Consider the following 24,383-nt stretch of genomic DNA (forward strand, 5'->3'; position numbering starts at 1 on the left):
TAAAAAGATACATCAGCTAGTCACAAAAGACTTCATTGCATCTTCAGACATTTGGTATTTTCATACTGATTTCATTGATGAAACTAAATCAAGTTATTAACTTATTTTTAAATGAGACAGTGGTTCTGTGGTTCAATGAAAACAACAATAAAACCCCCAAACAAGTCTTTATCTTTCAGAAATGCATACTGAACTGAAATAATGTCTATAGGTAGATAATTATTGAAATTGAAAGTAGAGACTATTCTCTACTTCTATATATGTTTGGAACGCTTCATAGTAAGTTTTAAAAACTGGAATAAAAAAATCTTTTTTTTTTTTTTTTTTTTTTTTTTGTCTTTCTGTCTTTTTAGGGCTGCACCCACTGCATATGGAGGTTTCCAGGCTAGGAGTCCAATTGGAGCTGTAGCTGCCAGCGTAAGCCAGGGCCACAGCAAGGCGGGATCCGAGCCGTGTCTTGGTAGCATGCTTTTTTGTAAGATTCCCACAAATTTAGAAATGTGTAGCACTTCTTGAAAGTCGCCTCCAGAAGAAACTCTTACATATCGTTTTGTTTTATGCTTGTTAATTTGTTGCCTGGAAATGTAACAGAATCTGAATACGTGAATAAAACTGAATGGACGGTGAAGAAATATAAATTAAGAATATGTTGCTTCCCAACCATTTTCACACATATTTCGAGATTAAGATTTCCATGTTCCAAATTATTTCCAGCATGTGGAGTCCAATCTCATTTCTTAAGGTTATTTTTAAAATTATTTATTTATGTATTTATTTAAATGTTGTTTTTGACAGTGGGGTAACATTTTTTTAAATGTAACGTTTAAAAATAGCTGCTTGTCTCTATTTTTTAAAGTTTATGTAAGGCATATGGATGCTTTAATTTTAAGCGTTAAAAAAAAACAGCAAAAAAAGAAACGACGCTACCACGTGCCACTGCTACTGATAGAAAAAGCACAAGAAAAGACTCCAACACCCCAAACCCTGCGGCTGCCGCCAAATCGCGGAAAGAGCGGGGAGAGAGGAGGTTATGCGCAGGCGCAATAGCGAGCCATCGGTCTGAGGCGGGACTAGAGCCTGGGTTAAAGGACAGCTCTTTCCGCCAGTCAAGAGACAGCACCAGTAGCTTCTTCCGGGAAGAGGAGGCCGGAAGTTGGACTTCGGCTGTGGTGGCGAAGGCGGTTACCAGTGTAAACCCAGTACCGAGGTGAGTGGGCGGCGACGACTTGGGGCTCGGTTCCGTCCGCTGCATTTCTCCTTCCGGACCCCGCCGCTTCCTCCCGGCGGGCTGGGAGTGGTGGGAGGCTTGGCGCATAGTGTGCTCGCCCACCTTCCTCTCCCGCGCCCTTCGGGGAGCGCGGCCTCCCCGACCCCCGCGGAGCCGCCGGGTAGAGCGCCTGGAGGAAGGTGCTCTCCGCGCAGTGGGCTGCGGGCTGCTTCCGAGTCGGGATCTCGAGCTGCGCCGGAGGTCCGGGGAGCTGAGTTCCAGTCGTGTGCCGCTGGTTTGTGTAGCCTCTGCAAGTCTCTTGGCCCCTCCGGCTTTATGAGATAACCAACCCTCCCTCGGGGATCAGTCCTCTAATCACATGAAATAGTGGGAGGCTGGGAAGGAGGTAGAACTATAGCCTCATCATCAGATCATCCAGAGAGGTTTTGAAGGCAGCTTTTAAGCGTCCCCCTTCACAGTAGAGAAGTGAGCAAAACCTCTGGGACTGGCACCCTGGAATACCTTTCTGTTTTAGTTAAGTCCTCCAAAACGAAACAGACACTGAAAGGTGGATCTTCAATCTGATCACCACCTGTGATGCCTGGCGCTGGTTTTACCAGAGACTTCCATCGCTTTTGACAAGTTCAGCTGAGAGAAGTGATGGAGAGAGAAACATAATTTCTGTAGTATATCAAGTTTTTTTTGTATTGTTAGGCTCTTGGTACTTCACTGATTTGAGAGAGCTTGATGGTGCAACAAAAAGGACCTAGATAAGAATTCCTGCTCTGCCATTTATTAGCTTTTTGATCTGGTTGCAGACACTCCCTCTCAATGAGACAGACTTGTAATTATCAGCTCTAAAATGAAATCGATAGTGGTATTAAACTCACAGAAATATTACGAAGCTTAAGTAAGGGAGGGTATAAAACAGTGATACTGGAGTTCCCGTCGTGGCGCAGCGGAGAGGAATCCGACCTGGAACCATGAGGTTGCGGGTTCGACTCCTGGCCCACTCAGTGGGTTAAGGATTTGGCCTTGTGGTGAGCCGTGGCATTGGCCGCCAGCGGTAGCTCGGAATTGACCCCTAGCCTGCTTCTGAAATTGGGAAACCTGCTTCTAAAATTGAGACGGCCACTCTGAGGGCACCGAGAGGAAGGGGAGTGTTCTGGGAGCCCCAGGTCCGGGATCCAGGGCCCACTGCATGGAAGGTGTTCTGATGTTTGTTGAATGATGGAATAGTTGAAATCTTAATAGTCTGTTAGATGGGAAGGATCCTTTTTAAAATTTGCTTTTAACGGTGCATTAGTCTGAATGTTTTCAAGCTTTTATTCACATTTCCATTTTCTTTGTCATCTTTTGCCTGTTTTTCTATTAATTTTTAAAAATATAGGTTAAAAACAACCACAACTCATTGAATCTTTATTGAGGATTTAGCACCTTCTAGGCATTGCTTGAAATACTGGAGGTACATTTTTGAATAAGACAGACAGTTCCTGAAGTCGTAGTGCTTTTCTTCTTGTGGGGATGGAGTCAGTAAAAAAATCAAAATTAAATTCCTAGTATTTGTCCTTTGTTAGCTTGCAAGCATTCTTCTCCCAGAAAAATGGGATTGTTTTTTAATTTCGTTTATGATATACTTTTCTATATGGTTTTTAGATTTGTTTTTGGTAGTCAGATCTGTTGGTCTTTTGTAGCACCCTTAAGCCGTGTAGTTATCTGTTGTCCATTTTCCTTGATAGATTTTTAAGCAACGCTAGGATGGAGGCAGTGTTTCTTAAGAGAGAGAATGGTGTAGTGTTTGACATTCTCAGACTCTGGATCCTTCCTTTACTCTGTGACTTTATAGAAGTGGGTCAACCTTTCTGAGCCACAGTGGTCTCATCTCCAAATTGGAAAGAGCACTTTTCTTTTCTTAGATTTCTCATAACCATGAGAAAAGTAATTAAGAACAGTGTCTGGCACATAGTATACACTACAAATATTATCTGTCATAATCATCATTATCATATATTAGACAAACAGTAAATGTTTGAAGGAATAAATGCATGTTAAAGATGTTTGTACCTACTTCCAAATTTCCACTGGTTTGGAACCCTTTTGAAATGAATGGAGCTACCAGCAAATATTTATGAAGCTTTTGTGCGCAATTGACACAGTGAGAGCTGTGATAGTTATAGTCCTTCCCCTTGTAGCTTATAGTCTGACTGGGGCAACAAATCAGATTCTGGTACAGAGAGTAAAAGAGGAAAGGAAGAATCTGTTTTTGATGAATAATCAGAGAAGTAATATCTTTAGAGGTGACAATTTTAAGCTAGTGCCTGAAGCAGGAAGAAAATCATATGGAAAGACCCAAAGGCAGGAGAGGTTGGTGTAAAGAATTGTATAAGAATACTGGAAAACATTTTTTCTAGGATAGAAGGGAAAAGGAATGTGGTGTGAGAGTTGGGTTGACTGGTATATAGAGAAGAATAGTAACGAATATGAAATAATCCCTGGTGAAGCCATTGTGTTCCAGGTAAGAGGGAATGGTGTCTTGGTCAAAACTGATGAATTCGTGATAGTGAGGTTTGGAATTAACAGGTCTTGATAAATTTGGCAGTGATGGTGAGGAGAGTAGGTTGGTAAAAACGGAGGCCTAAGATACCTTTCAGATTTATGGCTTGAAACACTAGGTATATAATGGGGACATTTTACAAGATAGGAAAGATTAGAAACGGAGAGAACAGGTGTAGGGTGTGGGTATATACGGTAGATGGAATCAGAGAACTTTTTTTTTTTTTCTTTTCTAGTTTGAAACATCCAGAAGGAGCCCAGACGCAGTCTGGAGATAAAAAACCAAGAGTTAACAGAAAGACATTTACCGTATGTCTTCTGGTGGGCAAAATCATGCCTGGTTGAGAACCACTGTAGAAATGGTATTTAAAGCTGTGGAATTGACTGAGACCATCCAAGGGAGAACACGAAACAGGTCTAAAATTACTGATCAGCAGGCAACAACGATTGTTACAGATAATTCTTTTTGACCTCGCAGTACTTGACAATTTCTGGAATTAATTGCCAGTATTTTTAAAACTTGAGAGATTTCATGTAAAAATATGGGGGTTTGCCCTTGAAACATCAAGAAACTGAGAAACAATGAATCTTCTTTCCCACATGAATGCTAGTGGCAGGAAGCTTTCAAGTCTGGCAGGCAGATGCTCAGTTTGCCCTAATCCCTGCCTCAGAGTGCTTCACTCTTTATATTGCCTGCCTTTTCCCTTTGGTATTTGAGTTTGTGATTCTCATTTAGGGCAGCCCTCTGAGGCATGCCAACATTAAAATTTGGATAGAGAAGAAAGGGCGGTAAAGGATACTGAGAAGGAGTGGCCAGTGGGGTAGAGGAAAATGAAAATGTAGGATCACTGAAGCTGGAGGAGAAGCGGAGTGTATTGCAAATTAAGGAAATGCTGCTGAGAGTTTTGACTAGTATTCATGAGGATGCAGGTTCAATCCCTGGCCTTGCTTAGTGGATTATGGATCTGGCATTGCCACAAACTGGTATAGGTCTCATATCCAGCGTGGCTGTGGCTGACAGCTGCAGCTCTGATTCGACCTCTAGCCTGGGACTTATATATGCCGCAGGTGCGGCCATTAAAAAAAAAAAAAAAAAAAAAAAAGAGAATGCTAAGAGATTAAGATCCCCTTAAAGTCCATGGGATTTGGTCATGTGGAGATTGTTGATGACCTTGATGAGTAGTTTTTGTGGAGGTAGGAGGTTGATACCATACTGGGTAGTGACAAAATGAATGAGGGGAAGGCTGGTACAGCAGTAATTGTGGTTGGTTTAGTTCGAGTAACTCATGATGCCCACGGCCACTGCCTCACTGACTCTCAGCAGCATCTTGTTCGTCACCTCTGTGGCTTGGTGGAAACTTGGAGCTACTGGGCAGCTGCCTTTAGTACCTCATACATTCCAAGTATAAAACGGCATCCAGTATTTTACCTGTTATCTCTGACGTTGGGTGGTGTCATATCTTTTTTTTTTTTTTCCTTTTTAGGGTCACACCTGCAGCATATGGAAATTCCCAGGTTAGGGGTCGAATTGTAGCTGCAGATGCTGGCCTGTACCACAGCAGCACCAGATCATAGCTGAGTCTGCGACTTCCACCATAGCTCACAGCAATGCCAGATCCTTAACCTACTGAGCGAGGCCAGGGATCGAACCTGAGTCCTCATGGATACTAGTCGGGCTCATTACCACTGAGCCACAATGGGAACTTCCAGTGTTATGTCTTGAAAATCTGATAAGATCAGTCTAAGTGAGCACTCGAGATCTTACCATTTTTTTTTTTGATATACCTAAGCTTAAAATGGAATAAATAGAGGTTATTGTGGCTCTTGAAGATATATTTGGATTTGAAATTTCTTTAGTGGATGTAGAAAAGTTAACGTGTCTATAAAAAATAGTTGAGTACATTGCAGAAAAAGAGGGTATGGAATTGGGTCATTTTATCAAAAAAGCACAGACGATGTGAACTTGTCTGGAATATAGCAATTTTAATTTTGTCAAGGTGTTTCTTAGACCATAAGTTAGCGTTTGCTTTTGGAAATGCATCTATAATATAAAATAAAAGTGTTGTAACCTCAGCTGGGGAGACAGCATGTGTAGTTGACTATAAAGAGAGGTAGAGAAATAGGGCATAACTGGTGAGGGGTGTGGAAACCAGAAGATTTCCTTTATAGCTGAAAATACAATCAACTCTTGAACAACTCAAGAGATTAGGGGTGCCTCCCCTCTGTGCAATTGGAAACCTGAGTATAGATTTTCCAGTTCCAACCTGTGTTCAAGGGTCATCTGTATGCTACAGTATATTTTTTGTGCCTGTGAAAGTATTAGGTAGAAAAGAAAAGAAAAAAAATCTGGATAGTTGAGTATATAATGCTAATTAGAAAAGGATGGCAGCCTTTCTGTGTTATAAATGTTAGTTTTAGAAATAAAAGAACTCTTTTTGTCCTGGGCCCCAAACTGCCGTGAGAAAAAAAGGGAAATAACCTTGTTTGTAGTCACTAAGTGTGGCAGGTTTGTTCTGTAGCTCTACTCTCAATCTTCGGTCTGTTTCTGTAGGTTTGTGATCTTCTGCAATGGGTGAGCCACAGCAAGTGAGTGCCCTTCCGCCACCTCCGATGCAGTACATCAAGGAATACACAGATGAAAACATTCAGGAAGGCCTCGCTCCCAAGCCTCCACCTCCAATAAAAGACAGTTACATGATGTTTGGCAACCAGTTCCAATGTGATGATCTTATCATCCGCCCTTTGGAAAGTCAGGGTATCGAACGGCTTCATCCTATGCAGTTTGATCACAAGAAAGAACTGAGAAAACTCAATATGTCTATCCTTATTAATTTCTTAGATCTCTTAGATATCTTGATAAGGAGTCCTGGGAGTATAAAACGGGAAGAGAAGCTAGAAGATCTTAAGCTGCTTTTTGTGCATGTACATCATCTCATAAATGAATACCGGCCCCACCAAGCCAGAGAGACCCTGAGAGTCATGATGGAGGTGCAGAAGCGGCAACGCCTTGAGACAGCAGAGAGGTTTCAGAAGCATCTGGAACGAGTCATTGAGATGATTCAGAATTGCTTGGCTTCTTTGCCTGATGACTTGCCCCATTCAGTAGCAGGGATGAGAGTAAAAGCTGAACCAATGGACGCTGATGATAGCAACAATTGTACTGGACAGAGTGACCAACAAAGAGAAAATTCAGGTCATAGGAGAGACCAGATTATAGAGAAAGATGCTGCCTTGTGTGTCCTCATTGATGAAATGAATGAAAGACCGTGAAAGATGTTTCTTTTCCTTGCTGATTTTTTCCTTTCAGTAAATAGCATATATATTAGTTAATTCACTTTTAGAGAATTCTTTGAAGAGATACAACTAGTAGAAGGCACGCGAACAGCTTGACTCTCCAGCTTTATCAGTTGTGGGACGTCACAGGCAGTATTTTCGTCTGTGGCAAGCATAGCTAGATTCCTACTTAGCTTAAATGTAGTGCCCCAGTGAGAGTAATCACCGTGAAGGGCAGTGTTCGCTGCTATTGGGTGGAACGTCCCTGTTTTCAGAGGTGCAGTGAGCTGGAAGATATCCTCAGTAATTGCAAGCTTTCGTCCTTGGAAAGTAGATTTGTCATTTGCTTTAAGAGTGATAAATAATAAAGGATATCAAACTATGTAAATGTGAACTTAGGAAATCTTTTGATTTATTCCTCTTAAAAGATGGCTTAATCTCTTTAAAAAAAAATAGTGTTACATGTTAAAAGAGAGAAACCCCATAAGAGTTATAAAACAGTAATTTTATTTTTCCTCTTGACTGCGCCTTATAAATATTCTATCCCAGCCTCTTGGTCCTTATTCTGGATGGGTTCCAGAACTTTCTTCTGGCCACTGTGACAAGTCCTTTGATCACTTATAGTTATATTCACTTTAATAATTAAGGTGCCCATACATTACATTTCCTAAACTTGGAGTTGCTTAAGGCTGGAAGCCTGCTATGGGTAGGGGGCTTGGTGGCAGAGACTGCTGGATGTCCACTGGAGATTCTTGCTCCCCTGAGATGTGCTGCCCTGCCAGGGACTTCATTTCTCCATTCCCCTTGCATATCTGTGAGGCCACGTGACTGAGTTCTTAACAGTGAAATATGGTGTAAAAATCTAGGCCTGCCCCATAAAAATTTTTTGCCTCGTCATTCTCTTCTCATCTGCTGGTGTTACGGTCACACCCAGGAAAAGTTTGGAAGTCACTTGAAGATGGCAGAAGTTCAGTCCAGGAGTTCCTGTTGTGGCACAGCAGAAATGAATCTGCTAGTATCCATGTGGATGTGGGTTCAATTCCTAGCCTCGCTCAGTTGCTTAGGGATTTGGGGTTGCCGTGAGCTGTGATGTAGTTCATAGACGTGACTCAGATTGCTGTGGCTCAAGCCACAACATGGCTTGGATTGCCCTGTGGCTGTGGCTGTGGCCAGCAGCTGTTGCTCCAGTTTGACCCCTAGCCTAGGAACCTCTATATACTGCAGGCGTGGCCCTAAAAGGCCAAAAAAAAAAAAAAAAAAGAAAAGTTCAGTCCAGGTCCTTGAATGACTGAAAACCAGGCTGTCCTTTCATTAATTCCACCCTCCCCCCAACCCTCATCTTCAATCCTGCTGATTTGACTACATGAACAAGAAGTCAACTTGTTTTGAGCATTGAGATTTCATTTCTGTACTTCTCTTTTCTGTCTTCCAGCCTCTCTTCTACCAAAGTCTTCATGGAGAGTCTGCCTTGTGTCTGAGGACATCACTTGGTTAGAAATGAAAATTCTCAGGCCTACCCCAGACCTACTAAATCTAGGGTGGGACCCAACAAACTGGTTTAAACAGCCCTCAGGTGATTCCCATGCAGGATCAAGGTTAAGAGTCACTGACAATGAATGGTAAGGCCTTTTCAGATAGGCTGGCAAAGTGCAGTTTAAAGTGGCCACAAGCCGGTTCTATATGCAAAACATTCATGCATTCTTTTTTTAAAATGTATGGGGGAGTGTAAGCGGCTCCCAAGTAAACCACCTCTCTATTAGCTAGTTGTCAAGTGTCATTATTCCGACATGCATTTGGTATAGATCTTTGGGCTCCAGAGACCCCAGGAGACACAGTCCATTAAACTGAAGGGAGCCCCCTCATCTCCCTGTACTGGGACGAAGTGAACATCGATAAACCGTTGAGCAAGTCTCCAAAGGAGTTTCCTTTGACCTCATCCTTTCTACAACCTTGAGGAGGGTGTTGGGCCCAGAGGTACAAAACCAATTTTTGACTACTTTGCCAACCCTTGCATGGAAAAAACTAACTGAATCACATTATCACATCCCTAAAAGAATCACGTCATCATTTGTGTATGAAAGTGTGTTTGTTGGGGAGGAGGATTAAGAGATTTAAATGTGTCACATGGAATCTTAAATTCTCACTTTGGAAGGATCTGATCTTGCAGGTCTGTGGATGGGACCTGATGTGAACTCTAAAGAATTTTGCTATGAACTCTTGCCATTATAATGGGATGAAGGAGCACTCGTGGTCTGATAGTTGGTACAGATTTCAAAGTTTACATAAAGACTCAGTCTGTGAGGATTAAAATACATCTCTGCACACCTGGTTGTAATGAATATTCCTTATAGAGTGATGCCTCAACGTGAAGAATAACTCTTGAAATTAACAGTGCCTGGGCTCCAGGCCACATTGTTCTGAGAGGAGCTCTGGAATTGGTTCTAAGAAATGTTTAGACGACTTAACTGTGCCCTGGGTTAAAAGAGTATCACATTAGTCACTACTCTACTTGAACTAGTTTGAGCAAAAGATGAATTTTTTGAAAGGATACTGTGCTACATGACTGAAGGATAAGTTGAACATCAAACATGAAGACTGGGAAGGTCTCCAGGGCAGCGAGGTCTCAAACTCCATCCAGGACCCTCCGTCTCTTATTTCTGGCTTTTCTGCTAACTTCATTCTCTAGGAAATTTTGGTGGTTTGGGTGGAGAACATGGCTGCTAACAGTTCCCAAGTGTTAAGTCGTTCTGTAGTGTCTGGGAGCTGTCCCTCAAAAAAGGAAAAGGAAAAATAGTGGAAGGCTAACTAACCAGCCTGGAGGGAGGACTAGGAGTGGCCTACCTGATTCCAACTGGACCGTTCAGCTGGGGCAGATCCTCTAGAATCTGACACACCCCAACATGTCCATGGATGGGGGGAGGTGGTCCCTGCCTCCTAAGTCCATTCCGTTATTTATTCGTTGTATTCGTTTAAGTGGATATTGTGGTCCTATCTGTTCCTGACACTGCTTTGTTGCTTGCTGGGGGTTTATGAGGAGTGGGAAGAAAAAGATAAACAGGAAAACACCTTTTGAAGGTCTAAGTTCTTGCTTGAACCATTCAGCCATTATGTCAGAAAAATCTTGTTTCTAATTCCTATTTCCTGCTCAAAATGCCATGTCTGTATTCTTTTTATTCTTTTTTTGTTTTTTGTTTTTTTTTGCTTTTTAGGGCCGCATCCACGGCATATGAAAATTCTCAGGCAAGGGGTCGAATCGGGCTACAGCTGCTGGCCTACACCAGAGCCACAGCAACTAGGAATCTGAGCCACATCTGTCACTTACACCACAGCTCACAGCAACGCTGGATTTTTTGTTGTTGTTGTTGTTGTCTTTTTGCCATTTCTTGGGCTGCTCTCGCTGCATATGGAGGTTCCCAGGCTAGGGGTCCAATCGGAGCTGTAGCAACTGGCCTATGCCACAGGCACAGCAACTCAGGATCCAAGCTGTGTCTGCAACCTACACCACAGCTCACGGCAACGCCGGATCATTAACCTACTGAGCAAGGGCAGGGACCGAACCCGCAACCTCTTGGTTCCTAGTTGGATTCGTTAACCACTGTGCCACGACGGGAACTCCCAACGCTGGATTCTTAACCCACTGATTGAGGCCAGAGAGCGAACCCGCATACTAATGGTTCCTAATTGGATTCGTTAACCACTGAGCCACGAAGGGAACTCCCCTTGTCCATATTCTTTTCAAGTAATGTTTATTATGTTCGTAATTGTTAAGGGCTTTGGAAGGCCATTTCAACTGTACTGTTCTGTTTTGAGAAAAGCCTCTACAGGGACCTGAGGTCACAGGAAACAGCAAGGCAAGTGTCCAAGGGAACATGAAAAGTTGGCATGATTTCAGGGGAAAAAAGGCTCTTATGACCACAACACAGTAAGGGAGGAGGCTGGAGCTAGAGAACCAAATGGAAGTCCCGTTTCCCAACCGAGAAGCCACAGCAAGGAGTTTGCCCCTAAATCTGATGGGAAGTGTTGGGGAGGGGGAGGTTTCCCCCTCCACCCCTCTTGAGTTCTTATGGCTGGACTAATAATAAAATTGACACAAGGCAGATTAACAGGAAAAAAGAAAGTTTAATGCTTGTACAGAGAATTCTCATAGAAATGGAAGCTAAGTAAGAGCCAAAGCATTTATACTCTTTAGACAAACAATTTGTGAGGAATTGACAGGACAAAGAAGCTCAGTTTTGGGTGCTCCATTAGTGAAGAATGTAAATAATTTGGGCTTGGGGTAGTAAGTTAAAAGGTTTGTTTATACAGGTTTCTCAGCCCAAATTCCTGATCTCTGGTGATAAGGATTCCTGTTACCTCCCGATGCAGTGAGTGCACCTTTCATGGAGAGGTTTATTTTTGGCTTTGGAGGAGACGGAAAGGAGGGTCAGAGTGTCCCTCTTGCGCTGGCCGTTTCTTGGTTCAAGATGATCTGTAGGAGTTCCCATCGTGGCTCAGTGGTTAACGAATCTGACTAGGAACCATGAGGTTGCAGGTTCGATCCCTGCCCTTGCTCAGTGGGTTAACGATCCGGCGTTGCCGTGAGCTGTGGTGTAGGTTGCAGACGCGGCTCGGATCCTGCGTTGCTGTGGCTCTGGCGTAGGCTGGCGGCCACAGCTCCGATTAGACCCCTAGCCTGGGAACCTCCATATGCCGCAGGAGCGGCCCAAGAAATAGCAAAAAAAAAGACAAAATGATCTGTAGCTTATTTGGGGGCAGCTGGCTCTAAGCTGCAACAGAAATCATTAGTGCGCACACACATGTATAGCCCTCTGTTGGCTCTGTTCTAATCACTTTACATACAAAAAGCCGTTTTATCCTCAGAGCAGTCCATTGAAATCAGTATGATTTTTACACCTCTGTTACAGATAAGGAAGTAGAAACCCAAACGGGTGTCATTTACCCAAGGTCACCAAGCTAGTGAGTGGCAAAGCCAGGATTGAAACACTTTGATTGAAATTTCAAAGTCGAAACACTCAAACTTTATATTTTTATCATCTCTCTACTGCATCATATAGTTAGTAAATCATGTAATAAGTAGTGGAGCTGAGAGTGGAATCTGATATTTTGACCCTAAAGCCCTTACTTGTATGTGCTGCATGATTTGGACTGAGGGAGGAGGTTTGTGGATGCCCATCAGGAGCTCCCTTTGAATGTCCTAAGGCATTTATGTCAGAATTCTGCTGGTATCTTAGGGAGATACTGTGCTTATAGCACTTATCTTCCTAAAAACCCCTCGTAGTAGATATACCTCCACTTTATGGAACTGGCTATCAGTTTTGTGGTTGCACAGATGGTGTATCCAGTAGAATCTAGGTCAGGAGTCGACAAACTTTTCCTGTGAAGAGCCGGTTGGTAAATATTTTAGACCTGGACGAACATAAAGTCTCTGTTACAACTATACCTCTGCCATGGTACAAAAGCAGCCATAGATAAGATGTAACAGATGGATATGGCTATGTTCCAGCTTTAGATATAGACACTGAAGCTTGAATTTAAATAATTTTCACATGTTATGAATATTATTCTTTTGACTTTTTTTCCCCCAACCATTTAAACAAGTTAAAATAATTCTTAGCTCACGGACTGTTCAAAAATAGATAGCAGAATGGATTTGGCCAGCAGGTTGTGATCTAGCTGGTTGGATTCTAAACCCTGGGGTGTTTTCACAAAACCCCTTAATAACCACAAAAATAAAAATTATAATGATTGTTCTAGGGCCTAAGTGAGATTATGGCTATAAGGCACTGAGCATTATTTCTGGTACTTCATGAGCTTTCAGAGGTCAACTGGTACATTGCCTGCTAAGTCTATTGCATTTGGCATTAGGAATCAGAGATTTAGGGAACTGGTTTTTAAACTGTAATGTGATGAATCTAACAGTAGGTGGCACTCTTACCTCAAGTTTAGAAGCTGCAGCCAGGAGGCAGAGGAAACTAAGAGGGGAAACTCAGAGGCCACTGTTTATATTACTGAGCTTTTTAATCAACAAGTGAGACTTGCTGCCTCTGCCAGACTGTGGCCTACAAAATCTTTGCTCATGGAAAGAAAAGGGTGTGAATTTTGCAAAATAATTGGTACTATGTTGTGGATAAGAGTTTTTTGATGAGAGGTTTTTGCTTACAGCCTGGGGAAGACCTCAGACATTCTTGGTTAGTTCTGAGTAGATGATGACAGTAAAATGCTTCTTACATCTGCTTAGCACATATGACCAAGCTCTGTGCAGCTTCTGGTTCCCTGCTCCCCGCACCTCCAGCTCCAGGTTTGGAGCAAAGGAAGACATTGGAAGGCTGGGAGTTAGGTGGGGAGATGTGCCTGGGCAGGAATGCATTGTATCATAATTACAAGGAAAGATCCCTTTGGGGTCTTTATTGACTTTCACAAGCATTTCATCATTCGACAGATGTGAAGACCTACTGTGAATACTGTGCAATGGGTAAGAGCCATTAAGAAAGAGTACTGATGTGGAAAGATGTTCTGTATATAAGAAAAGTAAATTGCTAGGTATAGTCTGAGGCCATAGTTGTGTCTATCTGTCTCTCCATACTCAAATGGGAAAATATATTTAAAAAATACTTTATGGAGGAGGAAATTGAGACTCAAAATTATAACTTGCCCCACACCGAGGACACTTCAGCTGGTAAATAGCAGAGTTAAAACTCGGATTTAAAAGAAGAGAAAAGAGATGGAGAAAAAGAGCGAGGCATGGTGGAATGTGGGCTATTTAGTAGCTGTGTTGCCTTGGTTTCAGTTTCCTTAACTATGGTAATTACAGTACCCATCACATAGGGTAGGCACTGTCTAATATTGAGAATGAAAGAGAAGATCCACACTAATTCTGAAACTCATTTGTCCTCAAGCAACATACTCAGTTCTCAGACTTGCAGAGGATTTGGAAGGGCCAAGGGGTTGTCTGAAAGGCTTAAGTGGTGCAGGAGCCTGGGGCTCTGACTCACCACTACTTAAAGGGGAGAGTGATTAAAAAAAAAAGAAAGCAAGAAAGAGGAATTCAAAATCAATAGCAGAAATGAAAAAGGAGCATTACTCTAGATTTTATCAGCAGTAAGAAATAATAAAATACATATAACTTTATACCAACAAATTTGAAAAATCGACAAATTCTTATAAAATTACGAAGATTTAAGAATAGGAAACTTAAATAGGTTTCTAATGACTAAAAAAAAAAAAAAAAAAAAGTTGTCAAAATCTTCTCCCAGAGAAAAATTAAAATTCATATAGCTTTGCTACAATTTCTACCAAATATTGTTAGAAAAAAAAAATCTTAGGGAGTTCCCCTTGTGGCTCAGGGATAATGAACCCGACTAGTATCCATAAAGACATGGGTTCAATCCCTGGCCTTGCTCAGCAGGTTAAGCATCTGCTGTTGCTGTGAGCTGTGGTGTAGGTTGCAGATGTGACTTGGATCTGGCATTGCTGTGGCTGTGGTGTAGGCTGGCAGCTACAGCTCTGATTCAACTCCTAGCCTGGAGACTTTCCTATGCCATGGTTTGCCCTAAAAAGACAAAAAAAAAAAAAAAAAAAAAAAAAATCTTATAAAGATTGAGGGAATAGAAAAAGAGGGAATGTTCCCCAACTACTTGTATGAGACTATAATGAACAAAATATATAAAAATAAAAGATAGGAGTTCCCATTGTGGCTCAGTGGTTAACGAATCTGACTAGAAACCATGAGGTTGAGGGTTCAATCCCTGGCCTTGCTCAGTGGGTTAAGGATCCGATGTTGCCAGGAGCTGTGGTGTAGGTCACAGACACGGCTTGGATCCCGAGTTGCTGTGGCTGTGGCTATGGTGTAGGCCAGTGGCTACAGCTCCGATTCGACCCCTCGCCTGGGAACCTCCATATGTCTTGGGTATGGGCCTAGAAAAGACCAAAAAAAAAGGCAAAAGACCAAAAAAAATAATAATAATCTTTATGTTCAATCTGTGTTTTTTTGAAGGGATGCAGAATAGAAAATTAATGTAGTTTGTCACAATAATAGATTAAAGGAGAAAAATCACTTGATCATCTCCACAGATGCACAAAAGACATTTTATAAAATTTAGTATCCATTCTTGCAAAGAAAAAAAAATACTTCTTAGAACACTTAGGAATAGAAGAGAACTTCCTTAATCTAATAAATAGTAGCCCTGAAAAACTTACATTATGAATAATAGCCCGGGGGAAAGCTGAAACCCATACTTTAAGAGCCGGAATGAAACAAAGAGGTCTGCTATCAAATCTTCATTAAATATGTAGAGGTTGCCTAACCAGCTTAGTAAGAAAAAAAGAATTGAAGAAGAAAAAAACTAAACTCACTATGGCAGAAAATACGATTGTCGACACGGGAAATTCAGTATAATCTACAGATAATTTATTAGTAAGAGAGTTCACCAGTTGGAAGGAAAAAAAATCAATATTCAAAAATATAGGGCTGGAGTTCCTGTCGTGGCACAGTGGTTAGTGGGCTGTGGTGTAGGTCACAGACGCGGCTCAGATCCCGTGTTGCTGTGGCTCTGGGTTAGGCTGGCCAGTGCAGTTCCGATTCAACCCCTAGCCTGGGAACCTCCATGTGCCGCAGGGATAAGAAAAGACACACACACACACACACACACACACACACACACACACACAATATATATATACATATATATATAGTGCATTTCAGAACACCAGCAACAAACAGAAAATAAAAACTTAAAAATAAGACACTGTGTAAAATAGTGGCTATTAATGCAAAGTCCCCAGGGGGTGGGGGGAGATCAAGGAATAAGTTGAAGCCTTCTTTGGAGAATATTTAAAATTTTTTTGTGGCATTAAAGAAAATCAAAATATAAGCAGAGATAAAATGTGTTTATGGATTGGAACACTCGATATTGTAAAGAGGTCAAATTTACTCCAACTTGATCTGCAGATTCAATGTAAGCCAGTCAAATTTCTGCTAGGTTTTTGTTGTTTTTACTTTGTTGAGATGATTCTAAAATGTATAAGAGGCACAGAGGACCCTGATGGAAGGACTAATGGAAGAATTTGCCCTTTGTGCCATCAATATGCACCATAAAGCTGCAATAATTAACACAATGTATTACATCGGCAGAGGATACAATTGGAACAGACTAGAAAGCCAAAAAACAGATCCGTGCCTATAGGATTTCTCAAATATGACAGAGATGGCAAGCTAGTGGGAAAATTGCTAGAATTTTCAATAAATAGGTTTAGCACAAAACATAGAAAAAAATCTTCTGGGAAGATTAAAGGCCTAGCAGGGAAAGACAACACTATGAAGATTTAAAGCTAAGATAAATGAATATTTTCATAGTATCTGGGTAAGAGAAGAAGTCTTAAATAAAATACAGAAAAAAATTACCTGCAAAAGAAAAGGCTAGTAAATTTTGTTACCTTTGAGTTAAGAAATTGTATTTAAGAAAACATACCATAAAAAAGCAAAAAGCCAGGCAGTGGGAGAAAATATGAGTAAACTAGCAGAGGAGTAATAGGCCCAAAATGTCACTTAGTCCTATAAATCAATAAGAAAAATTGAAAAACCCAACAGAAACATGGGCAAAAGACTTGAATGAGCATTTGCGCTCCCGCACAGTCCAAATGGTTCAGTGTTGCCAGACATGTTTCTACAAGATTTTCTTGGCCTCTGCTGAAAACTCCTTCTTGTCCTGCTTTACTTTATCCCATCTTCCCGCTTGAAAAACAGTCACAGTGCTGGAAAATGACTTAAGCTTAAGAACAAAGACTGTTATGTGCCTAAAGGTCAGAGTAAAAGCTTAACCTTTTACCAGCTAAGCGGCTTTTAAAATAGTAAAAGAACTTATAAAATAGTAAACAAACCCTATATCCTCCACCCATAGCCCCTCCTCACTTGATCTCATCTAAAGAGCACAGTCAAAGCTGTGTGGTTTCTTGAGGCAGTGCTCTTGGTCCCTGAGACCTTGAGTCCTCCGTTCCCACGTTTACTTAAGATAAATGTCTGTGTGTCTTGCTTTTTTTTTTTTTTTTTTTTTTTTTTTTGTCTTTTCTAGGGCCGCTTCCACGGCATATGGAGGTTCCCAGGCTAGGGGTCCAATCGGAGCTGTAGCCACAGGCCTACGCCAAAGCCGCAGCAACTCGGGATCCGAGCCACGTTGCAACCTACACCACAGCTCACGGCAACGCCGGATCCTTAACCCACTGAGCAAGGGCAGGGACCAAACCCGCAACCTCATGGCTTCTAGTTGGATTTGTTAACTACTGCGCCATGACGGGAACTCCTCTGTGTCTTGTTTTATGTTAACTTTTTCCTTAAGTTTCACAGCACCTGTTCTTCAGCCCCATCCTGCTGAGCTGGTCTTGGCAGTTGAGAAGCAAAGGAAGAGGTGTTCATTAATCCTGTTAGTCATGAGGAAAATGCAAAGTAAAGCCACAGTGAGAGGCCTTTGTGTCCTTTACCAGTTTGGCTTTTAAAAATAAATAAATAGGGAGTTCCCATCATGGACCAGTGGTTAACGAACCTGGCATAGTATCCATGAAGACGTGGGTTTGATCTCTGGCCTTGCTCAGTGGGTTAAGGATCCGGCATTGCCATGAGCTGTGGTGTGGTTTGAAGACGTGGCTCGGATCTGGCATTGCTGTGGCTGTGGTGTAGGCTGGCGGCTACAGTTCTGATTCAGCCCCTAGCCTGGGAACCTGCATATGCCTTGAGTGTGGCCCTAAAAAGACAAATATGTACATATATACATAGAAACAAACAATGTATATCTCAATACCAAGTGCTGAGGAAGATGTGGAATAAGGGAAACTCATTCACTGCTGGTGGATGTACTGGAAACGGGCATTATCTAATATGGCTCAAAGTATGTATCCCCTGTATATGCCCTGTGCTCCCTCAGACGTGTGCTCCGGAGAAGCTGCTGTATGTGTCCACCAGGATTCATGCATGAGAACAACAGGATGGTGTTGTTCATGAAAAGTGCAACAGAAGATGAAATGTTCATCTAGAAATGAACAATGTGAGGCCTGTCCAGTTCCAGGAAAATTATTCAGTAATGAAAACAACCTACAGGCATACAAAATAGCATGAATGGATCTCACAAATACACTGGTGAGTGAAAGAAATAAAATGCGAAAACCTACAGACCATTTAATTTCATTATGTGATGTTCAAAAGAAAGCAGAATTATACACGTAATCCTGGGATGTACTACATAGATGATAAAACTATATTAAAAAAAGCAACTATTGCAAAATTTAGATTAGCAATTACCCGCAGAAGAGAGGAAGGTTTTGTGATCAGGAAAGGACACAAAGGCTTGGGGTCGGGGGTCAGAAGGACTTTGGGAGATGGGCCATGTTTTATTTTTCACTTTTTTGTTTATTTTCTTTTTTCTTTTATTTTTCTTTTTTGTTTTGGCTGCACATGTGGCATATGGAAGTTCCCAGCTAGGGGTCGAATGGGAGCTGCAGCTGCCAGTCTGAGCCATGGCCACAGCAACGCCAGATCCAAGCCCAGTCTGCAACCTACCCCACAGTTCATGGAAATGCCAGATCATTAACCCACTGAGCAATGCCAGGTATCAAACCCATATCTGCACAGACACTATGTCGGGTTCTTAACCCACTGAACCACAACGGGAACTCCTATTTTTTGTTTAAGTCCTGTTACTGGAGTGTTTGCTTTATAAGTATTGGTAAACTGTAAGTTTAAGTTTATGCGATGTTTTTACGTCTGTGACATTTCCACTAAACAGTGGTTTAACCTCAAAGCCACATTGTGACATCATCATACATCCATCATATTGGAAAAAATTAAAAAGTCTAACAGTTCTGATATTGGCAAAGATGTGGGGACATTGTAAGAGTTCTTGTCACTGCCAGTGAGAATGTAAACTGGAATAAAAATTTTGGACAACCACTCAACATTTTCATGTAAAGTAGATGCCCAGTGAAGAGAGAAATGAGAATGTTCGGTTAGGGACAAAGGCAGAAAATAGCAAAATGAAATCAGAGAAAGACCTTGCTGGGCCTGATGAGGACTTGAACTCAGGAGGACGATCACCTTCAGCATCTGAACTTGGAGCCAAAGACCAATAAGGAAACACAAAAATTGCCATGTTGGAGAACACGCTTAGGATGTGACATCTCAGCTCCCCCACCGCCGTCACCCTGGAGGAGACCGTGGGACTGGCCTTTTCAAGATGAGACCACAGATGGGAGTTCCCTGTGACTCACACATCACAGAATCTTCTTGATGGTTTTCACCCTTTTCAGTTTCGTCACCTGCAGCCTGGATGAGTTATTAAAGGTACATTATTTCATACCCCACCCACTTCCTCCACCCTGAACAGGTTTGATTACACTGGCAAGAGCAGCAGTGAGTTTGCTGTGTAGTATTGGAATATTGTGATGTCTCCAAGCACTGACTTGTCCTCGATGAGTCTCTGTTTTCTGTGCCTTGTGGCAAAGAGTGCTGGAGAGCCAGCCCTAAGCTCTGGCACCATTTGGGTGTGGTCTCAAGGTTCATCTCTCTGGCATTCATTCCTAGGTTACCAAATATAAAACTCTGTAGAGACCCAAGGGCTCCTTATCACCCCATCCCCCACCCCTCCAGGGTTGGTAACAGCGTGTCCTGATAAGTTAAAAAGCACTGTGTTGGGAAAATGTCTTTGTAAGAAAAAGAACAATCCCTTTTTGGAGGGGCAAGTGGCCTTTCCCCATCTGCTCACCCCATCCCTCCTTTCTGGGCAGGGGTCTGCGGTGGGCATTCACCTCTGATGCCCAGCATCCCTTTCTCCTCCTGAAATGCACCATGCTTTTCCTTTGGGGGAACCATCCTTCTCTCACTTTCAGAACATGAGGTTTGGGGATGTGACTCGGCCTTCACCCGATTAGCCCTTTCTGACCCTGTGGACACAGACCGCTCATGAATGAGTCTATGACCCAGTTTGGGCCTTTGAGGAAATGCGCATCCGTGGGCCTGTGTGGGAGCAGCCGAAAGATGTCCTTGGTGGGTGGATAGGTGGTCTGCAGGAACAGGAGAAGGACACCATTTAGAGGCTGTGGGAGGTGCCAATGCCAGGACAGCCAGGAACTGGGTCCCTGGTGTCTGCACTGGGACCATTGACCACATCTTGCTGGTGGCTTGACTCTTCCATAATGTCAGCCAATAAATCTACTTTATAATTGAAGCTAGTTTGAATTGGGTTTTCTGTCATCTGCAAGGTAAATCAAATATGAAGTCTTGGCGGGGCGGGGGGGGGGGAAGTGGGATGGATTGTGAGTGTGGGGTTAATAGATGCAAACTGTTACATTTAGAATGGATAAGTAATGAGATCCTGCTGTACAGCACAGGTAACTATATCCAGTCTCTTGTGATGAACACGATGGAAGATAATATGAGAAAGAGAGTGTGTACAGATATATGACTGGGTCACTTTGCTGTGTAGCAGAGATTGACAGAACAATGTAAATCAACTATAATACAAAACTTTTTAAAAAGTCATTGGTGAGAGCACAAGTATTTGTTGACATAAGAACACAACAAGATCATGTGGTGAGAGGTGGGCGGTAGCAGGGGAGAAATGTATTTGTAAATGACCCCGAGAGACCTGTAGGTTCCCCTGGAGATGAAGTAGTCCCTTCTGTGCTAGGGCCCAGGGCGGAGGATAATACTGAAAGCAACTTGATGCAAATGAGAGAGCACTGAGACTACACAATTAAAAGTGAATTAAAAATAGAAAGACTTTGTCTGAGGTGCAGCCTACAAACTGATAGGTGATTGAATGGGGGGTGTAAATAAATGTTTTGTACCCTTTCCTGGAACCCATCATGTTCATTGATGGTCACAGTTGTCCATGAGTAAGACTTTCTGGTGATTTACAGGAGGTACTGAGTGACATGAACACATCAGTAGAGAGAGGTTTACGAAAACATATCTGAAAGGAAGTTTGTTAAGGTGACAGTAGATATTTCATGGTACCAGGTTTGGCCTTTATTTTATTTCTTTACTTATTTTCATTCTTATTTGATTTTTCAGAATTTTCTACAGTGACTATGACCTACATCATAATAAAGCATTTTTCAAGTATCGTACAGACACACAAGGTGACAAGCACTCGTAAAGGGAAGTCACATGGCAAGCCGCAGTCTGGAACCCAGAAGATCTAGCTCCAAGTTGCTTAAGTTCTTACCCTTTCTATCCAACCTCAGGCCCTTCCTTTGAAGAATTTGGCGACTACTGGTATGTAGAAACTAACAGAGGGTGATTTAAATAAGAGAGGATTTCTGATTCACATTAAGTACTTACAGGATTCTAGCTTTAATGAGTACTGTGGTTCTTTCCCCAAGATCCTGTCCACTGTGGCTACCCCATGGTGTAGGGTAGATTCTAATTGAACCGAGTTTTTCCAGATGATCCCACATGGATCACCCATGTTTTCCTACTCCTGAACTGAGTAAAACTCTTTCATTTCCATTTTATGAAATTTGTCAAATTGTCCTTTCCTTATCAATTACTGTGTAATTCCAGTTACACTTAATTCCAGTGTTTCTTTTGGGTGCTTGGAGGCTTTCTTTAAGAAGTATGATTTTTTTTCCCCTTTCCTCCTGATAAAGGGAGAAAACAAAACACTTAATTTCTACGGTAGTATCATATGCAATATTTTTGGTAGTTGCCTTTCCACCTAATTATGGCCAACTCAACAACTGCTCCTTAAGAAAATTCATGGTATGACTTTTTAAATACAATCTAGAAATTAATTAATTATAATACAGAAGACTTCTTTGCCAAAAAAACTCAAAGGCTCTTCTAAAAAAGCAAACCTCCATCGCACATAATTAAGGAATCATAGGCCTTGATGGGTCTTTTATGGCCATCTTTACAAGTCGACTGAGACATGAAGTATTCATTTCAAGGGACTGTTAGCCTTGTTATTTTCCCTCAAGTGTTTTCACCCAATGGGATTTATATAGCCATAATATAGAGAGGACATTCTATAAGAGCTGAAATGGAGAGACCCTCAGAATGGAATTTTTTTTTGCTTTAATTTTTTTAGCCACGCACAAAGAATGAGGAAGTTCCCCAGCCATGGATGGAACCATCGCCACAGCTGTAACCAGAGCTATAGCAGTGACAGTGCCATATCCTTAACCCGCTGAGCCACAAGGGACCTCCCAGAGTAGAATGTTAAGTTGAAAAAGAAAGGTGCTGGAGTTCCCATCATGGCTCAGTGGTTAACAAATCTGACGGGGAACCGTGGGGTTGGGGGTTTGATCCCTGGCCTTACTCAGTGGGTTAAGGATCTGGCATTGCCATGAGCTGTGGTGTAGGTCGCAGAGGCAGCTCGGATCCTGAGTTGCTGTGGCTCTGGCGTAGGCCGGTGGCTACAGCTCCGATTAGACCCCTAGCCTGGGAACCTCCATATGCCACAGAAGCGGCCCTAGAAAAGGCAAAAAAGACAAAAAAAAAAAAAAAAAAAAAAAAAAAGAAGAAGAAGAAGGAAAAGAAAGGTGCATGCTAATTGATCTTAGCATCTCCAGACAATCATGATGAAACAGCACCACCTGGGTATTCTGACCCAAAAGATGAACCTGAACATAACCAAACCTCTAGACTTAAGTTTCATTTACAGGAAACACAAAGAAAAGAGGATTACTTTAAATGACACCACAAGGAAACAAACACAGAATGTGGAACTATGCACAGGACAACTGGTTTTTACAACTAGGCAATGGCAGGGGGGAAGTTGCGAAAACTGTCCTCCATTAAAAGAGACTTCATGTTCCTAACAACCAGATGCAATGTGGGGAGTTTCTTGAGGTCTACACTCAAACCTATTATAAGAGGTCATTGTTGAGATACTCAGGGGAGTTTGATGATGGACTGAAGGATCAGGTGCTGCCAAGGCGTCCTTATTCATTTTGTCTTGTGATGATGGCATCATGGTTATGTAGCAGAGTGTCAATTTTTTAAAAAACAAGATGCACACTAAGTCGGTAAGGGTGAAATAACACAACATTTGGGGTTTGTTTTAAAATGAAGGTTTGGTAAACTTTGATTTTGTGTATTTGGGTGTGTACTATCCTCTCTGATTTATATATGCCAGAATATTTTTATATGAAATAGTAAATAGGAAGAAAATGCAAGATACAGAATGTGTGTATGATGTGCTCTTTTGTCTAAGATAAGGCAAGAATAAGAATATTTATTTTCTTGTGTTTGCATTGGGAGGGTAAACAAACGACTTATGAAAATAGAAACCTATAGAATAAGTGGGGAGACTTGGTAGACTTGGAAGGGTGGGAATGAGGCTTCTTAATACAAGCTTTTTATATCATTTAAAAATTTAACATTTGGATGTATTTACCTAAACAGTTAAAAAACAAAAGCAAAAACAGGAGTTCCCGTCTGGTGCAGCTGAAATGAATCCATCTATGAACCATGAGATTTTGGTTTGATTGTTGGCCTTGCTCAGGGGGTTAAGGAACCGGCATTGCTGTGAGCTGTGGTGTAGGTCACAGACGTGGCTCGGATCTGATATTGCTATGGCTGAGGTGTAGGCCAGCAGCTATAGGTCTGACTTGATCCCTAGCCTGGGAACCTCCATAAGCTACAGGTGTGGCCTTAAAAAGCAAAAAAACACCCCTTGCTGTACAGTGGGGGAAAAAAAAAAAAAAAAAAAAAAAAAAAGATTTAGAGTTAAATTGAGAAAATAAGCCACTAAAGAAGATATCTGTTAAAATGTTATGAGCCCAGATGAAGGCTTTCATCTTCATGACTGTGCCACTATAGCTCAGGGGACTGTATAGCTGTCACTTTTACATTCTGTCAATGGTTTCAGTGAAAAAGTACTATATTTTAAAAATCTTAATATTGAGATATGTAAAATTGTGTAAAATTTATAGATGCGTTATATCAGTATTGTGAATAAAAATGCCTTAGAAATTATTATGCTTAAAATTTAAATGTAGCAGAATGCAGTGCTGTTGCATTGCCTTCTAACAGACAGCAGCGAATGGGATCACTGTAAAAGAAGAGGCTTAAACTAAGATTAAGAGACACAGTAGAAACAAATGTTACCCTTTGAGTAGGTTTAGTCATGATAGCTATCTGTGATGTACTGTACTCATTTTAGGAGTTGTCTTCTCAGTTGCCCACTCACCAAGCACTGTAAATAAAAGGAAGAGATAAACCTTAAAAAAAAAAAAAAGCAAAAAAACAAAAAACAAGGAATAAACGTTAAATGAACACGCAAAGTTTCAGAAACATCCCCTTTTATATATAAAAAAGAAAGGTGTTATAGTAGATTTTTCTAGTCTTCTTCGTGTCTAA

The 24,383-nt window shown here is 41.7% G+C and overlaps 2 protein-coding genes and 1 long non-coding RNA gene across 11 annotated transcripts in view; all 3 read left to right on the forward strand.

Moving 5' to 3' along the window:
• Window positions 1–1,155: 1,155 nt before the first annotated feature.
• MED7 (mediator complex subunit 7) lies at window positions 1,156–7,427 on the forward strand. 5 transcript variants are annotated; one of them, XM_005672587.4, is made up of 2 exons: window positions 1,156–1,468; window positions 6,312–7,427. In XM_005672587.4, the coding sequence occupies exon 2, from the start codon at window positions 6,329–6,331 to the stop codon at window positions 7,028–7,030; it is 702 nt and encodes a 233-aa protein (XP_005672644.2). In that variant the 5' UTR covers window positions 1,156–1,468; window positions 6,312–6,328; the 3' UTR covers window positions 7,031–7,427. The 5 variants fall into 5 exon arrangements, with proteins under 5 accessions (XP_005672644.2, NP_001038080.1, XP_005672641.2 ...); NM_001044615.1 differs by having other exon boundaries at window positions 1,174–1,207; XM_005672584.4 differs by having other exon boundaries at window positions 1,264–1,502.
• An 806-nt stretch (window positions 7,428–8,233) lies between these two features.
• On the forward strand, window positions 8,234–13,582 carry LOC146395672 (uncharacterized). Its single transcript, XR_014831008.1, has 2 exons — window positions 8,234–10,273; window positions 11,673–13,582. It is a non-coding gene; the product is annotated as an uncharacterized LOC146395672 (long non-coding RNA).
• A 1,889-nt stretch (window positions 13,583–15,471) lies between these two features.
• The window catches only part of HAVCR2 (hepatitis A virus cellular receptor 2), a 29,464-nt gene continuing 20,552 nt past the window's right edge, over window positions 15,472–24,383 (forward strand). The window contains exons 1-4 of one of the 5 annotated variants that reach the window (XM_085001927.1): window positions 17,062–17,196; window positions 17,627–18,158; window positions 18,805–19,358; window positions 21,090–21,293. The gene's annotated coding sequence lies outside the window, so the exon portion shown is untranslated. Of the gene's footprint in view, window positions 15,605–17,061; window positions 19,359–21,089; window positions 21,294–24,383 lie in introns of those variants that run through there. The other 4 variants (XM_085001926.1, XM_085001924.1, XM_085001928.1 and 1 more) reach the window with 4 other exon arrangements.

Source organism: Sus scrofa, chromosome 16 (assembly GCF_054392235.1).
Source record: "Sus scrofa isolate SSC_HxYL_T2T_F1_AM1 chromosome 16, Sscrofa_HxYL_maternal_Yorkshire_Landrace_v2.0, whole genome shotgun sequence".
In the NCBI taxonomy this organism is placed as follows: domain Eukaryota; kingdom Metazoa; phylum Chordata; class Mammalia; order Artiodactyla; family Suidae; genus Sus; species Sus scrofa.